The sequence below is a fragment of the Neopelma chrysocephalum genome, unplaced genomic scaffold (genome assembly GCF_003984885.1).
Source record: "Neopelma chrysocephalum unplaced genomic scaffold, ASM398488v2 Primary Assembly neopelma1_75, whole genome shotgun sequence".
Taxonomy (NCBI): Eukaryota; Metazoa; Chordata; class Aves; order Passeriformes; family Pipridae; genus Neopelma; species Neopelma chrysocephalum.
This window is the reverse complement of record NW_020897736.1, coordinates 5,400,762-5,418,773: the sequence shown is the minus strand read 5'-3', so window position 1 is coordinate 5,418,773 and position 18,012 is coordinate 5,400,762. Positions and strand designations below refer to the sequence as shown.

General features: G+C 39.1%; 1 protein-coding gene across 2 annotated transcripts in view; it reads left to right on the top strand.

Annotated features, from left to right (window-relative positions):
* BNC1 (basonuclin 1) overlaps positions 1-3,261 on the top strand; it is a 75,208-nt gene extending 71,947 nt beyond the window's left edge. For both annotated transcript variants that reach the window (XM_027688148.1, XM_027688149.1), the window contains exon 5: positions 121-3,261. In XM_027688148.1, the coding sequence (XP_027543949.1) occupies positions 121-802 (682 nt within the window). In that variant the 3' untranslated portion in view covers positions 803-3,261. The remainder of the gene's footprint in view (positions 1-120) is intronic.
* Positions 3,262-18,012: the final 14,751 nt, after the last annotated feature.

Genomic DNA, 18,012 nt, shown 5'->3' with positions numbered 1-18,012 from the left:
GAAGTATACAGTTCATGCATGCTACTAAATATTGATTTTTTTCTTTGTTAATGATCATTATGAAACAGCTGTTGAGTGAGGCGAAACACTTTCTTGCTAAGCTTGTCTTTGTTCTTCTAGACATAGTTCAAACCTAAATCTTCATCATAAGCTTCTGACTAAAGATACACTGGAATTCAACAACCATTTCAATGCAACATACCTCTTGAAAGACATGGCTAAGGAGTTTTGCCAAGATGTCTCTTTAAAACAACATGTTGGACATACTTCTGTAATCTTCAAAGGAATGAACAGAACAGGCAGCTACGTTTTTCCAATGAGCAAAATTAGAGAACCCTGTTCTGAGAGTTATGGATACGATCCATTAAATGATGGAGCTGTTCTGGATCTAAGCACTACTTCCAGCATTAAATCTGAGAGCAGTGCTCATTCTTCTTGGGATTCTGATGGAGGAAGTGAAATATGCACCATGCCCTTGGATGATAGTGATGAAAGCTGTGAAGGACCCAGCCTAATGGCCAACGATGAACTCTACCAAGACTGTACTTTGATTGACAAAGCTAATCAAAACTTTACAAATTTACCTTCCAGTTTGCCAATAACTTGTCATATATGTCAAAAAACATACAGTAATAAAGGAACTTTCAGGGCTCATTACAAAACTGTGCATCTCCGCCAGCTCCACAAATGCAAAGTCCCAGGTTGCAACACAATGTTTTCATCTGTTCGCAGTCGGAACAGGCACAGTCAAAACCCCAATCTGCACAAAAGTCTGGCTGGGTCACCAACTAGCTTACAGTAAGATCAGACTGATCTTAATTTATTCTGCTAAGAATTAATCATTTCAATTAAGGAATGTGTTAACATTAGTTTTATTGAAACTCATTTGACTTCTAGCCCGCTCGACAACCACAGTCAAATTGTTTTCTCCTGTGTGTGCTCTCCGGCAGTTTGAGTCAGCAAAGCTTGGTGCTGTAGTTTTTGTGCAATTGTTTGGTTTGATGTTGAATAGCTAAAACTTCTGTAAGGAAAAGAGAACATCTTAGAAATGGGGGAAATATGGAGACATTAACTAGAGTATTTCTGATACCTGTGAAGTATTACTTGCCAAAAATAGGAGCTTTAAATGAGGACCGTCATCCCTTGTGTTTACATATTAAATGAGTTGTGGTGTTGTGTAAGAAAAGAGTTAGCCATTGAGCTGAGTTTCCTCTGGTTGGGTTGAGAGTTTTGGGGCTACCATTTTGTTCATGAGACCTTAATCTGAAGCTGACTTGCAGTATTAGTGGAACATGATATTTGCAGTTTACTGTATCCCAAAATCCAAAAGAGAAAATACAAATTTGGGAAAACTTTGCATACAGTCCAAATCTGCTGAAAATCCTGCAGTCCTTGCTCCTTAAGTTTGCATTTCACTTGAATAAAGATTGCAGTATTTTGGATTTCTTAGAATTTAATACCATTTGCTTTGCAAGAGGAGGGGCTACTTAATTTGGCAGCATTGCCTGATAAATTATAGTGATAGAAAGAATGAATAGGTTACGCTACAATTTCTGAACCACAACAAATGCATCCATAAAACGGGGGGAAAATTAAACCCTTTAATTCTTTAATTTAAAATGCACTTTTTGAGTTCCACTTTCAGGAAGAGAAGAATTTTTGTTATAAATAGAAAAAAAAAGGGGAAGGGAACCCCAACCAAATATCCAAACTGCTTATAAGAGTTTGAAGGTGCAATTCTAAGCCTTTGAAAGGAAGAGATAAAATGGATGCAGCAGATATCTTTCATGATTCTTTCATGGTTTCTTTTACCGGTGGGGGATAAAACACGTTGATGTTTGTAACAATAGAAGAATGCTTATTCTCATCCACACCTCTTTTTAATAAGAACATTATTCAGTATCTGTTAAAATGTTTCATGTCTTTGTACTTGCCCCTGTAACCAACAGTATTCTGCATTACGTTCTATGCACTTAAGAAGACTGGCCTTGCATTGTATTTAAAAAATACTTTAATATTTAATTTGTAGTCACATAACACAAATGCTGTGTGTGTACTTGTGGTGTGTCTTCTTTGACTGAATCGTTTCCAAAGAGAAAAAGAAATACGAGAGCAAGTCTTACAGTACCTTTTTTACTTTAATTCACCAGTGGAAATCTGTTATCAATTCTAGTATGCAAGCATGACATTGACAGCACAATCTGTACATATTATACCAAAGTGCTTACAGTATTTGTGGTTTCTAGAACTAGTCTAGTTTTCCAGTATAACTGGATCTTAAGTCTTTATTCATTTTTGTGACTGAATAAAAATAGACTGAAATTTGGGATTTCATATGTATGTAGAAAGAATAGAACAATGCTATTGCCATATGTCTTGATGTTTAACTTATTCTAAAAAAATACTATGGTATTGTAACCATTTCATATTGTATAAAAGAAACAAAAGTGGACTGAGTATTTCACTAATTCTTTTGAAAAGTGGTTTGTGTGTGAGTATGGGTTATGCAAGGAAAAAACCTGACACCGTTGTAAATGTTTGTGCTCACTACAAATGGTTTCCATGCATTGTGTAAAGTAATCTTCTATTTTTTTAATTTACCGTAGGTTTATGTGATATTTAAAATAATTCATTTGTGCTTGAAGCCGTCAGGAAAAAACACTGTCCTGCGGAAAGTTGTGCCATTGCTTTGAGGTTTTGTGTTTTGGGGGGAGTTGGTGTTTTGGGTTTTTTTGGGGGGAGTTGGTTGGTGTTTGTTTTGTTGAGGTTTTTTTTGTTGTTGTTCTCTTTGTTTTTTTTTTTAATAGAAACTCATATCAGTGGAGGTCACAGTTTGAAAGCTAAGGGCACAATCACAGGGGACACAATTGCTCCCAGCCTTTTGATAGTAAAAATCAATTATTTGTTATCCAGCTATTTCAAGCTCTTTTTTTATATATATATATATATAAACCTATTTGTTTAATCATAAACTGTGTTTTTTTGAAACAAAATGTGATGTAAACTAATGCTGTAATGCCCATTTATTTAGTTTTCACTGTGTCAAGAAAAGGAAACACATTTGTATACCCTAATAATTTTGTATGTGTTAATAAAAACAAATAATAATGCCTCTGGTTGATTCAGAAGAGTAGGCTTTTGTGATTGAAAATACTACTATTTAAAAAAATATTTGGAAAACACATTCCATCAGTAGAGAGCACTGTTTTGACAATGGTACTTATTCCATAATACGGAAGTGTCATTTTAATGGGCCATTAGAAATAACATAATAAATGTTGCCAGATATTTTATTGATTTTTTTTTTTCTTTTGTGCAGTAGGCAAGGGTAGAGATGAGTTTAAATACCGTCAGCTAAACAGAAGGTAAATATCTCATCACTGAGATATATGCTAAAGAGGGCACAAAATATCTATTTTTTTATCTTTTGAAAAGGTTTTTTTTTTGTTATTTCTCAAAAATCTGGAGAGGATGGCAGATTTCTCAGAGCAGACTAACCCTTAGCACCCCTAGAACAGCATATGTATCTCATGAAGTGTTTGTGTAGCTCCCTCCTCCTAATGACCACAATGTGGTTGGACCAAGCCTTGACATCTTCTGTTAGTTTTAAATACGTGTGATACTTAGAGCAGCCTGTATCACATATTCACCCCAGATGTTGAAGGAAGTAACTTCAGAATAGTAGTACCATTATTTTTGGAGCTTTTCAGAGTCGGTCTGGAAAGCTGAAGCAGCTTGCCCTGACTGAGGCTGAGTTCCAGAGATGTTTACATCTGCAGTCTGTGAGTATGGACAGTTGGAGGCTCAAATCTTTGCATGGGATATGAACTGGGCCTGGACATGCCCACCCTTGCTACCCAAGTATGTCGCTTCATTTTTTTATTTGTATCTTTTTTTTTTTCTTTCTTAGAAAACAAGAGCCTCAAAAAGTAGATCCTGTCATCTTTCTGTGACTCCAGGGGAGAAGGCACAGGTGCACACTGCGGGGTGGCCACTCTGTCTGAGCATCCAGTGTCTCAGAACACAGGTATTTTGAATAGTTTGTGGTAGCAAGTCTGCATCGCTCTGGAAAATGAGTGTCATAGTGTTTATCAGGAGTATTTCCAGAAATCTGTTTGGAATGGAGTGTAAGTGATCTGTTTTTACAGCTCCAGTTTTCTAAACACTTTGAAAAGAACTGTGGTAAAACCAGAGGGTATTGTTTCTAATGAATCTTTACTGAACTTATACACTGCAAAGGCCAGCAAAGTGGAGAAACAAGTTCTGAAAATACCTGTCTGATGCCCTAAATTGAATAGGGAAGCCTAAAAAACAGCTAAACTACTTGGACTTAGTCCAGGGATTTTTAAATAGGGTGCCAGGCCCTCCTTGAAAAGGATTCACAAGCAACTTCTGATTAATCAGCAAGCATAGATTTAAGAAAAGCAGCTGAACTAAAAACACCTTTGGAGTTTGAGATACAGCCCATAAGGATTCCATTCAGCCATCAAGTGAGCATTCATTTCCAAGCTGAAATGAGAGTTTTACTCTGAACTTGGAAGGAGACAACAATGCAATAAGAGAGGGGAGGTTGGATCAAAGGTTTTGTTCAGAGCAGCATTTACTGCCAGTGCCCTGGATTTGAGAGGAGGGCAAGACAATATATAAAAGGTAAAGGTTTGAAGTTGGATTAAGTATGCATAGTGCGATCAAGTCAGCTTTGAATGACTTGGAAAACTTTTGGAAAACTCTCGACAGATTGCTGGCTAGAGAGATTTGCACATAACCTCAGCAAGCCTGTTTCTGGAGGTAGGCTGGCTTTTCATTTCCCCTTGCCCTCACCCCCCTGGCTCCCCGTGCCTTTTGGCACTCCTTGGATTACGTGAAGTTTCTAACTTGTAAATGCACTGTTGAAACATCACCCTGTTAAGCTCCAGCCCTGTCAGCTCCATTCCCTGTGAGCAGCCTTCAGCTTTCACGTGTGTTCTGTAAACAGGTAAAGGAAAGGTAATGCTGTGAAGTGACAGCCCCTCTCTGGTGACCGCTTCATCTAATTCTGCACTGGTTTAAAGCTTCACAGCAGCCTCTTGTATTGTGTCTCTGTAGCTCCTATCCTAAACTGGTAAAACTGACTGTGAAGTGCTACCCATTGTTGCCTGCAGATGCACGTGTTTAATAAGCAGTGAAGTTGCTTTGACTAACGAGCACAGCACTGAAAGAGTTTATCAAACTTGTGCTTGCCAAAGCCTCTAGCAAAACCCTCACTGGTTTGGATTGTAAGGAGTACCATATACCAGCATCATTCTGCAATTTTTTGAAAGTTTTTCTTTTAAATAAATCAAGGCCAATCCAAACATGTCTTAAGTGTGAGCTGATTCTTTGCTTCAGTCTTTTAAATCTTTGGTCACTAATCTTGTTCTGTAGTTTCTGCTCATTCAGTGTAGGGATTTCCATAGTGTGTTTTTTCTATGATACTGTGGTTATTGTTAGTCCCTGCATCCATCACTCTTCTGAAGCTTACAGATTTCGGTAGGGGCAGTCATTGAAGCCTATAGTAGTTGCAAGTCTGAGAAACAGGGTTGGACTGAAGAATTAGTTACCACTTTTTAGAGAAGGGTGTTGATGTGCCGCTTGAAAAACGGTTGGAGATGCACACGCCATGTACTAGAAAAAGCCAAAGCCTTCCACACCATATAATATGAGTGAGAGAACTCAGTACATTTGAAGTTTCCCTGCCTTGACTTTTTCAGGTTTTGAGTTAGACTGTAAGTTTCTTAAGGTGTGTAACACATTTCCTACTCATTCCCTGTCTGCACATCTACCACAGGCTAGTGTTTCTGAAGACCAGAAGAAGCCCAGTCTGCCCTTCTCACTGAAGCCTAAAGACAGTGAGGTGACTGTCAAGGATAAACTGAATTACCCTGGATTATTTTCATCTCTCTTTTTATCCACTCAAATTTAGAAACAGCTAGTCCCAACATTTGTTCAGTCACAACAGTAAACTGCAATGGCTTCTTAACTTTTTTGGAAGAGGATCCTTGAGTTGCAAGTAACACATCATTGTTAAGGTCTGTACTTAGCAACTTGCACTGCAGTAAAACTGAGCAGACAAAAAGATTGTAATCTGAGTTCTCATTTTAATTCCAAAATTATTAACTACAGTCATTATACAATCTGTTTTCTAGGAAAATATCTTATTTGAATCTGCTGATTTATAAGAATGACAGTATATATATGCACTGGATGCATAGGTATTTTATGCACACATATATCAATACATAGTAAAATTGCATATGCATAGGGCTGCATATTCATGTTAAACCTAATTCTGCTTTCATTTATGATAATATAAGTTGGGATTAATTTCAATGGATTCAGTAGAACAGGGCATATAATACTGGAATCGTGTCTCAACAAGGGTTGTTACTTACACGTGTGTGTACATAGGCTCATGCTGGCTGCTTACACTGCTTTGTAACTGATACTTTACTGAAGCAGGTCAAAATATAATACTTAAAAAGAACAAATAAGTTTTATTGATTTCTACACCTCAGCTCCACTATAAATGACTAATTTGCAGCTATATGTCTACATGACCAGTGTGGCAACTGTACTAGTATTATTTTTGCTGGTAAGAGAGCATGAGACAGATCTTGTGCAGATATAAAACACTAAGTCTGAGTGAGCTCTGCCAGTTTAGGCAAGTTCAAAATCTGGACAGATATGCCTTATGACATCTGACAGTCTCCAGCCAAAAATTTTCAAAGTGAACAAAATATGTGAGTGTATGGAGCTGTGGAAGAACCAGGAGCAGCCAGAGTGACTTCAGAGGAGATGCTGGGAAAACAACATAACTTACTCCTCCTGGAGAAGAGACATGTTATTGCTGCTCTGGGAAGCTGACATCTGCACCTCTGTGTGGGATGATATAAACCTTACGTTGGATTCCTGAGCACTGAGAGGCCACGTGCAAGTGAGAGGTACATGCAGGCTCCTCAGGCTGCACACAGCTTGAGCAGAGTGTGCTCCAAGCTATAGCAACTTGCCCAGTACTATCCTGTGCAAAGTAGTGCAGGGCTTGGTGATAATACCTACAAAAATGAGGGCTTCTCTCTCTTCAGAAAATCACCGTGCAGAGCTTCCAGCTTTTGCTAATGTCCTATAGACTGTGAGCCCCTCTGCCTTCCTGGACATATGCAGGAAAAACTCATTGAGTGAAACGATCTACTTAGCTTGCTTTCCCAGTACTCTGCCTCCCCCTAATTTTACCCTCTGTATACAAAGGACAGAGTATGTAGAGCTTCTGCTGTGCCCATCCTTATCTGTTTCTTCATCTCCTCCCTTTCCAAGGCAGCGGGGATGGTGCACCTGGCTTTCTCTCACTGCTGTGGAGTTTGTCAAAAATCTCCAGGCTCCTTTTTTTCTTTTTCTCTTGCACAAACAAGAATGAAGAGCAGTAGCTGGGAATGAAATTTGGGGGCTGCAATTTGGAGAGCAACCACAGGGTGGTTCCAAACAGTGAAGGAGTGCATGGAGCACATAGTTATTAATGAGAGTGGCATTTGTGCACTTCTGTGTGTTACTACCATACACAGAGAGGGAATCTTTTATGAGGAGTTCTTTCTTGAGTATTATTTGTGGCAGAAAGGGAGAAGATCTTTGTTGGAGAAAACAGTAGGAACTGAATGGAGGAGAACCCATTTTGGAAGCTGTGCAGGTATGAACAGCCATAGCCAGTAAATGGATGATGCCACTGCCAGTGTGGGAAATGATGCAGGAATGGAGAAATATCTGCATGTTGAAATGAAAGGGAAAATTTCTGTATTCTCTGATTCATTTTCTCTTTTCCCACTTTTTTCCCTGTTGCATTTGAGAAGGGCACTCTCCCTTCTGTTTCCTGTATTCTGTTATGATTCTATAAAAAAACTCTCTTCTAAGGGTACAGTTGGAAAGCAGCCTCGATTTCTCACCCAATGTTTGCAACACTTTTTATGGTAAAGGGATGGGGGTTCCCCCCTTACTCAGACCCTGCAGTTCAGCTGGAAACAAACAAAAAAAAAAACCAAAAAACCAATGCCTGTTCTCACATGGAGCTGCCAACACCGCGTTACACACTCTGCTTTCTTGCTGGTGCCCTTGAGCAGATGTGAGTCTGGTACGTGCTCTCCATGTGGAGGAGGGGAAGGGCTGTCTACAGGTAACTGAGCTGGTTTGGAGCTCAGGAGACCTGCAGGAAAATTCCAGCCATAGCTCATAACTTGCTGTTTAAAATTAAGCAAAGATCTGCAAAGGCATTTTATACCACTGTCAGAGCAACAGTTTCTGACCTCATAAGAAAATTGTGAGAGTAACAAAATTGGAGAGCTGATAAAGGCTTGGATGTATGCTGTGATATTGCAGAACATTTAAGAAACCAATTCTCTAAAATCCTTTTTGTGTTCCTCTGAAAAATTATTGCAAAGGTAGTTTTTGGATGATGTTATAACACTCCCCCAATCCTTAGTCTCCTATTTTAAGGAAATCTTCAGTATTCACGATCACTTTCTCGATTACTAGTCTTTTTGTTTACAGCAATGTAAATTACTCTATGTTCAGAGCATACAAGCAATAGCCACTCTTTGGTCAACTATCTTCTCCTTTCTATTGCCCTTCTCTGTGACTGAAAGAAATCAATTTGTTGTTAAATTGTCATTTATTTTGTTTTACATGTCAGGCTATTATTGCTGGGAGTGAGTGAGTTTTAAATCCTTTTTGGCCGTTTTCTGAGTCTGCCCTGTGAGGACACATTCAGCACAGGTATATCCTGCTGCACTCTTCTGGCTGAAATTAGAACTGGCCAGACCAGCCTTTTCATTGCTAACAACGGGAGCTGATGCTGGTTCTGCCACATGGTAGATGCCTGTGTAAAATCTAACAAAGGCATGCTTTAGAAAACTAAAATCTAAATTTTCTTCCCTTTTGTTTCAAGTGGTTCATAGCAGTAACATCCCAGGCAATGCCTCACTTCACATAGATTCCTTACAACACCCTGTATTTCGTCTTATGAGGCCTGTTGGTCATTGTAACAGGCCAAGATCATGAAGTGTGCAGCACAAACCAACTGTTACTGCTTCAAACATCGGGATAATAAATACACATGATCATGTTAAGTAATGGAAATATATCCAGTGCTGCACATCTGGTTTCAGTGATGCATTAACCCAGACAAAAACAATAGTCAAATAGGGAAAGTAGAATAATTTCCAGGTCAGTAATAATAACTGTTCACACAGCACTCAGGGGAAATCAAACATGCATATTTGCATTCAGATATGTACTGAAAACTCAAGAAGTCTGCATATCCTTCTAGAGAATCATGCCAAATTTTCTTTGAAAAGTTGTGGGTTTAATCACACTAATTACATGTTGGATTTGGGTAGAAGACCACCATCATGACATTACATCAACAACTTCTGCACTAATATAAATACCACGAAGAATCCTGCAAGCTAAAGTGAGTGCACTCTATCCCAGAAATCCCTGCAGAACATGATTTAGCAGAGCAGATGAGAAATACTGCCCTACTTGGCACCCTGCTCCTGGAATTTAGAGTACCTCCTGAAGGAGTGATGCTTTTCTAGAAAGCAAGAAGATATCTTTCTGATTTCCAGTTTCTCATTTTGTATTTATAGTTTCTATCCTTATATTAAATCACAGTTCTTTCTTAAATGTATTTCTCTTGTGCTTTAACATGGATGTAAGTGGAAAATCCCAAAATTGCACGAATTCTGTGGACAGCAAAGGGCGCACCTCTTTCCTAACTCAACATCAAAGGAGAGTCTCAGGGCATTTCAAATTAAGATAAAAATGTTTAATTCTGCATACAGAAAATACTTTCAAGTGAAACATAGGTTGGAAAGAGAAGTTTTGGCCAGAGTTTTGGCCTTGAGGCCTCTCAAAAGTCCCAGGACTGAGTCACAAGTACAGTTTGAATGCTGTTTTGTTGCTGTTCTTGTTAAAATAATTATATGCTGCCATGTTAGCAGAAGGAGGTTACTGTATGGAAGAAGTAGCTAGGGGCAGTTGGATATTCAAGACAGTTGAAAGCTTTACAGGAGCTGTGTTTGATCTGGAGGGCAGACCAAGTTTCTGGATCCAGGTGCGTGACCCTGTGTCCATCCTGGTGCAAGTTTCAACTCACAGCCCTGTTGGGACTCATGCCCAGATTCACAGAAGGTTATTCTCACTGAAAATTTCATGGTTTAAGATGTATCACAGTTGTATAGTTGGGTTGAGTGTGCTTTGAGGTTTTTCTCTGTGACAAAATGATTGACCTTTTCATCCCACTTTTCCAACCCAGGGTTCTGACACAAAACACTACACTCTCCTTAGCAGATATGTGGCTTCTTTGTACCAATGCAAAACTTCAGAAGTAAAATTTGATTAAATGAAGGGAATAAAACAAAGATATTTTTATTCTCAGTCATGAGAATTCTTACAGAATCTAGTGCTAAGTGGGAATTAGAAATGTGAGAAAAAGGACCCAAGCATAGAGAAATTGCTGCCACTGGCAGATCACAATAAGTGTGTCTTGGGAAAGCTCAGATATTCATCATTGTATTCCTCCAGCCAGCCAGGCCAAAACGTAATGCATTATCATTCCATGTGCTGTTAATATTCCATTTTTATCTGTTGTTTACAGTGTGAAAACCAAGTCCAATGTTGCATCCTTACTCAAGGACTATGTTACGAGATCTTTCTCATGTGGACTGTGACATAAGGAAAGATTATTCACATAATCAAATCATGGCCTTCCTATTTCCTCAGGCCTTTTGCCCTGAAAAGATGACTCTCACTTTTAAAGTGCTAACTTTGAGTAGCAGTACACAGCAAAAGTATATTATTTTTTTAATTTTTAGAAATGAATACTGTCTGTGCAACTTTATCATGCATGAAATTGGCAGTGGCTCTTGGAATTATAATGTCTCATCAGTTAAAAGTCTTGAATTTACACCAGCAGGTAACTGAATTAATAGCACTCAGTTTTGTAAAACAACTAAATAATGGCAGTATTGTGCCAAATATCTGACAAGTGGAATAAATGTGAGTTCTCTTCTTCTGCAAGTATTGAAATATTGCTGAGATCTTAATATTCTTAACTGAGAGTAAAGAATTGTAATCTTGTGGCTTCCTCCTTTCTCCACATTGTTCAACGATGTTTTTCTTCTATTGTTGAGCTTTTTTTCTGTTGTTTTCTTGTGCTCTGTTAGCTTTTAACATTCCAAGTTTAAAAGTGAGGATCTTGGATAATTTGTGCACTTCTGTCTTCTGTTATTCTCAGATTCTCCTCTCACATAATAAGTGTATATCTCTGTTGAAGTCAATATGTAGGGGGGGAAAGTCTTTGTTTTCAGGCCAATGGCAGTCTTCCTCAATAGAAGGACACTTTAAAATGTTTTGCAATAGCAGATGTAAAGCAGAAGGATAGATGTTGGGGGAAGATGTGTGGTAAGATGGCTCTGAACCCTTCTGCTATGCTAGAATCTTCCTAAAACCACCACATGCCAAGAAAAAATATCCATAAACCCTCTTTACTGGTTGGATTATGCCTCACAGCTGGGCCCCTGGTCTACTCTTGCCCTATTTTCATGTCTTGAAGATGGCTCTAGGCTACTGAAAAGCCATAAATTTTTTCTTCCTTAGGAAAGGAGGGACCTAACTCTTATCTAACCCAAACAAGGACAGGAGTTCCTCGGTCTCTCTGCTTCTTTCATGTGAAGTGAACATAAGAGCCCCTTTTGGACACAAAACAAGGCCAAAGCATCTTCTCTCCTCTTTCTCTATTACTCATCTTTTCTTTACTTGATAGTTTTTTTCTTCATTCCAGTCCCTCCTATGGATCAAAATTCAGTTAATAGTTGAGCTCGAGGCAGACCTTTAATCTGTGATCAAATAGACTCACTTCGAGCTTCTTCAGGTACAAAACATGACAAATGTGCCTTTGATCTTTTAGCCTGAGTTCATTTTCCTTGCCATTTGTTTTATTTCTTCCTAATGTAAAAGTTTTGAATGGTCTCGTTCTGAAGATCTTGGCTCAGGGAGGCATTTTGGGACAAAATGGAATGTTTATGGAAAACTAACAAAAAAGCACTAAGAAGGTGGGATATGGTCAATTGTACTTCCTGTTCTAGACCCCAGGGATATTTGTGTGGTTGCTGCAGAGCTCAGAGGTGTTAATGAAACAGTCTTTGTCATTCCTGGTGTAAAGGAGAATATTGCTGTCTTTGGCTTTAGAGAAGGGAAGGATAATCTCCTCAGATGTAATCTCTGAAATTGTTGTGACTTTTCAGAGGTTCTTAACATGAATAGCTTCAAATCAAATCTTTGTGTTGTTCCCAGACAATCCTCTGTCCCCTCTTAGCTTCTTGCAGGCCCTTTCAGTTTTAAGATTATCTGGCAGGGTAGAGAGAGCAGGGAGTTTTATCTACACTGTCATTCAGGCTTGCAACAGCTATGTGGGAAGAAAGAATCCAACTGCAAAGTATTGGAACTGGAATTGAACCCTGATATCCAGGTCTGCCTCTTGTCTCCCCATTATCATAATCACAATACATTTGTTCAGCTAAATGCAAGGTAGCAGGACAGATTAGATTATGGTGTGTTCCCCAGAAAATCTACATACCATCTTAAATCAGAGAAAATACTAACAAAACAAGGATCAGCTTTAGCTGGAATGTGGGTATTTTCTGGGAAAGAGGGAGTGAAACATGAATCAAATTCTACCCAGAGTTTGCAAATCAAAGAACTACTGAGTTGCAAGTGATTTTTTTCAAAGGACTGCAAGAATTTCTACTAGATTACCAAGGGACTTCTGTCTCATGGTGAATTATAAGCAGAAGACAGGTGCAGGCATTGATTTGACTAAAACATTCAGTTTGAGACACAGTGGAACTTTTTGCTGTTTGATTAAAATTCCTTGTGCTAAATCACAAGCAGTTCCTCCTCTTTCACTTTGTCCCAGAGGACTTGCTATAGCAGTGGACACTGAGCAAGTGAGCACATTTATCAGTCTGTTCATTCCATACATAGACCTTCTGCTTGCTGGGCATGAATAGGAGCAAGTGAGTTAGAGCTGGACAATGAATTACAGTGATCTTGGAATTTGGCAATCACATCCGTATAATGCCACCTTAACGCTTCCAGTATGATTAGTTGGTGTAGGTTGGAGTAAATTTTGCTCCTGTGCTAAGGTGAGTTGGAGGCCTTGTGCCAGGTGTTGCAAAGAGCGTTAATACCTTTTCTCATTTTGCAATTGTTGTTTGTTGTGTTCTAAGGCTGAATTTGTTTTCAGTGTTTTTCTCAGTGCTGTACGTGCAGCTTCCAGTCCTGCCTCAAAGCCTCAACTTGTAATATTTTGTGGAAATGAAGGGGGTGACAGCATGTATGTATGTAGACTTACCATCCAATAGATTTTATGACATGAATAAGAACTATTAAGAAATTAGCTTGTGATTCTTCAGGCATTCCTCACAAAAACTACTGCTGTGAGTCACCCCACTGTGATGGGTAGGATCAGACCTTGCCCATGTTCCAGTGGTATTTGTCCAGTGGTCTTCTCTTTAAAGAAGCTGCTGGTGGTGACACAGATGTGCTGGGCTGGTCACTGGCCTTGCTTCAATTTGAAATATGGAACTGTGGCTTTTGAACAGCCAGAGAGGAAGGGAATGTGCACCTTTCACATCACAGTTGAGAGACTACACCAGGATATATGTTTATCAAGAAGATTTTGGGGTGAACAGCCATTAGCCTTTGTTGTTGTACCACATTTAGTGTAATGTGGCACACAAGCAGGTGTTGTGGTTGTACTAAGAACTGGGGAAATTGTGGTGGTTCTGCTGCAAAACTCTCATGTCTTGCATTTCTGCTGTAACAAAATCTACACACCAGCAAACAGCTTGGCACAGGGTAGGGTTCTTTCCTGAGGTGAGGGAAGGGAACTTGCCCTACCCTGATGCTATTGTTTCAGCTTCAAAAGAGCCTCTGTTTGAGACTTCTTAATGTTTCTTAATAAATTGAGATGCTGCACAGAGCAATTAAAGACCAGACCTAAAAGTAGAAATGTTTAATGCTTATTTTTAGCACCTTGCTTTTTTTGAGTGCATCCCATGCAGTGAAGTAGACTGGTAAATAAAATTAAAGACAAGGAAGTGTAAGCATAAAAATAAATAGTTTTCTCATAAGCAGATGGTACACTTGTGTTAGAGCCAGATGAAATGCAAAGAGATTTTAGCCTGAAAGCTAAATGTCTCTTGGAGCAATTCCCCCTAAGCATGGTTAGATCTCAACTTAGGGATCACAGGAGAAGTTTCTTTTCCTTGCTTGAAATGAACTTGTCTGTTTTGCAAGTGTGATATTTACAGTTTAACAATTCTCTTATGTACTTGACAATGAGGGGTTCTTAATTCTTAAATTCTTTGAAATGTGGGTTTTGTAGGTAGGCTACACGTGCTGTGCAAATCTCAAGAGAATTACTTAAAATAACTTACATAAGGAAACCTTCCTTGAGATCATCTCTGTGTCTGTAACAAATGGGCATTACTGCCCTGCAAAGTAGATGATGATTTCCCAGGCACTCAGATTCGTGAAATCTTGGTTTTGTTTCTTACTCCTGTGAAGAGACAAAGCCTAACGCTGACTTTTGAACCCTGTGGTGCATAAGCAGTCCAGCCAGACCGGAATTATTAGTAGGCAGAGACCTCTGCTGGAAATTATTCAGTACTTCAGGGAAACACAGATCTCTGTTTTGGAACGAAGCTTGGAAAACCCTCCTGATGAGAAAGGTCAGAGGCCTTGGAAGGACTACATTAACAGCAGCATAGATATTTTTTCTTTGGCTTTTCTCTCTGTCCTTTCTGTGAGAGCTGAATGACTCTCTTTAGAGAAAATAAACTATCTGACTTGGATCTGTACACAAGTATAACAATGGCAACACTTTCAAGCTGTCCCTGGGAAGCAGCAGTCCATTTGACCCAGCAGTGTCTTGGCAGACAGCCGTGCTGGAGATGCACCTTTAGCTGATGCAGGGGAATGCAGGGAGAGGAGAAAGTCCAGGTGGACAAATCCTTCTGGCAAGTCCACTATGGCAGTAGCACCAGCATGTGCTAAGTAGCTTCAGAGAGAGCTGTTAACTGCATCAGCAAACGATCAGCAAAATGTTGAGGCCACAATCCCCATGCTGGTCTGTTCTACAGAAGCTTCCTGACTGGCATTGTCTTTTATCAATAGTTGCAGTGCTTTTGGACACAGTGGTACAGCTCTCAGTACACTGCCAGTTCCTCAGCGCAGGGCAGGTTGAATAAAGCTAAAGCAGGACTTGACCCAATAGTTTTTGCTGTTATGTTGCAAAATTTGGTAGCTGTCAGAAGGATTGGCTTCCCATTTCTGAAAAGGAAATTTGTTTTGCTCTGGGACAGCACCAGAAACAGCAAACCAGCAAAGGCCCTGAGGTTCAGTGAGTGTCCACCAGGCATCATTCAGAAGAGTCCCAAGTTTGTCTCCTTACAATAGGATTCAAACTCGAATACTTCTCATGGAAATTGCAACTCATAAGCATGTGCTATTATTTTCTCCCCAAATTCATAAAAAGACACCATAAAATGTCCAGAAGTATAGCTGATCAGTCAGTCTGCTATGGTACAGTTACAAGCAATTGCAATTTGGAGCTAATTATGCCACAAAATGGCCCTCATGCAAAGTTTATTAGTTAATGGAAAGATTCCTACTGACTTCAAGTTTTTGATTGTGCTCAAACAGAGCATCTCCACCAGCTGGATAGTACAAATACATCATAGATTACATTTCAGCAGTTTCCCTGGACATTTACAACTGCAGTTTTCTCTGCTTTAAACTCAGCAGAGTGTAGCTGGTGGCCACATGTACAAAGAATGGTAGTGAACTTTTTGGTGTGAGTGACAGTCTGACAGACTTCTTGGAGGGGTTCAGATATTAATTTCTAAACTTAAGCCTCCCAGTGGAATTTCCATTTGTCTTTAAAAAAAAAAAAAAAGGAAAAAAAAAGCCAAACTTTCTTGGCTTATCCTCAGACCAAAGCCCAGTTTAGAAATCCCAGCTTTGTAGTGTTTTATAGTTCTGTTGACTAATGTTTCTTTCAGTTAGTTTTCATACTAACACATTCCTGCTCCTATTGACCCAAACAGCCAATACTTGTGGACTAGCTCAGGTCACACATATCTCTTCATTTGAAAGAATATCCAGAGTCACAGACTTTTTGATTAAGGAAGAAATCAGATAATCTAAGCCTAAAGCTCTTTCATCCAGCAGCCCACCCTGAAGTCCAGCCTCTATAAGTAACTACTCGTTCAAAATTCCTTCTCAGTCAGTTTTCATGTTCTGCCTCTTCTTATTTGACAAGCAGTTCCTCACACCAATTCTAGATATATCTTAGGAATTCCTGGGCTGCTTGGCTTTTGATTTTTAGAGGAAACCATGTGTCTTACAACCTTTGTCTTACACAAAGAGCCCATTGACCTATTCACTGATGTTTAAGAGGCAGAGGATCTGATACCTCCTTCCTAACACGTTGTTTGACTCTTCTTGGATCTACACTAATAACATCATTTTTCTGTGGTAAATAGAATATGCAACCTTGGAATACTTAAAATATACAGAATGTATTCCCTAAGAGTTTAGTTTCCCTGACATGCCAGAACAAATCACTCAAATATATTTTACATTATTTTCTACTGATCACAAATAAAATTTACACTGTGATAACCCTTGCTATGATATTGGGCCTGGATGTTGTTCCTTTCTCCAGATGCAGGCAGATTTCATAACCTGTCTGTACGTGTTTTTGTGACAAACATTTGTTACAGGCATAGGCTCTACTGGGCTATGCATTAGACATGTGCAAAGCAAGCAAAGTTTCTTATTTTTTTATACACTTCCCCATAACTGTGGCCGACTTGGGTTTTGTATTGCTTATCCCTGTGAACCTGCCAATCTGCACTGACATTTTAGGTAACTTAAGCACTCTGGTGGCCATTTTAGTGTTGAAGGAGAAACAAATATAAATAAGATGTTCTGAGTGCTTGGTTTCCATGTCATCCTCAAAATTATTCTAAAAGGTCTAGTAATCCAAACTGAAAATAATTTGAACATTTTCTGATAGAAATTGGCACTACAAGCAATATTCATAAAGAAATATGTGGCCAACTTAGGATAGTCAGTACAAAGCTGCAAATTGACTCCGTGATTTCACAGAGGATCAAACACTAGGCAGAAGTTTCCCTACACTGTTATGCTCAACCCTGATGAAATAATTGAGATTGCAGCTGGAAGGAACACGTAGCCCATCAAATCCTTAAAAATGTCCATTGTTTTTATTAGTATTTTTACCTGTTATGCACATCATTAGCATTGTAAGGAAAGCAAGATTCATAGTACATATACTTCTCAAAGTAAGCCAACTTTAGAGAAAGCCAACATTATCTTCCTTTCACACTACAAATAAGAAGTACAACAGAAAGCAAGAATGTTTAGAAAGTCTGTTTTGGAGTCCACTTTAAAAGCATTTTTATGTTATAAATGATCATAGAAATGAATGTTAAGAAATACATAGCTGAATTTTGAAATTGTAGAGATTTTGGCAAGCCAGTGAGAAGCCTTTTTCACATAGTGTCATCTGTTTTTACTTTTACACTAAAACAGTCCTGCAGTATCCTTTTAAATAGTGCAGGAGCCCCCAGCTGGGCCTCCCTGACTTCTAGTGCAAAACCCACCAAAATGTAGAAAAAAGCTTTCCCTCTAAATAGCAAGAGCCATGTGTCAGGGTGCTTGTGTGTGTGCTGTAATACAGAATGGAGTTGGGTGATTTGTGTAGATTTTACAGGTTAGAAATGAAACCACTTTTGCCACCGTATTGACACTTTCTCCCAGTTGACGAATTCAGACCATCCAGAAAACAAAAGCCCAGCATTGGGACTAAGCCTTAAAGATGGAATAAATTAACATTTAAAAATCCACCCCCAGCAG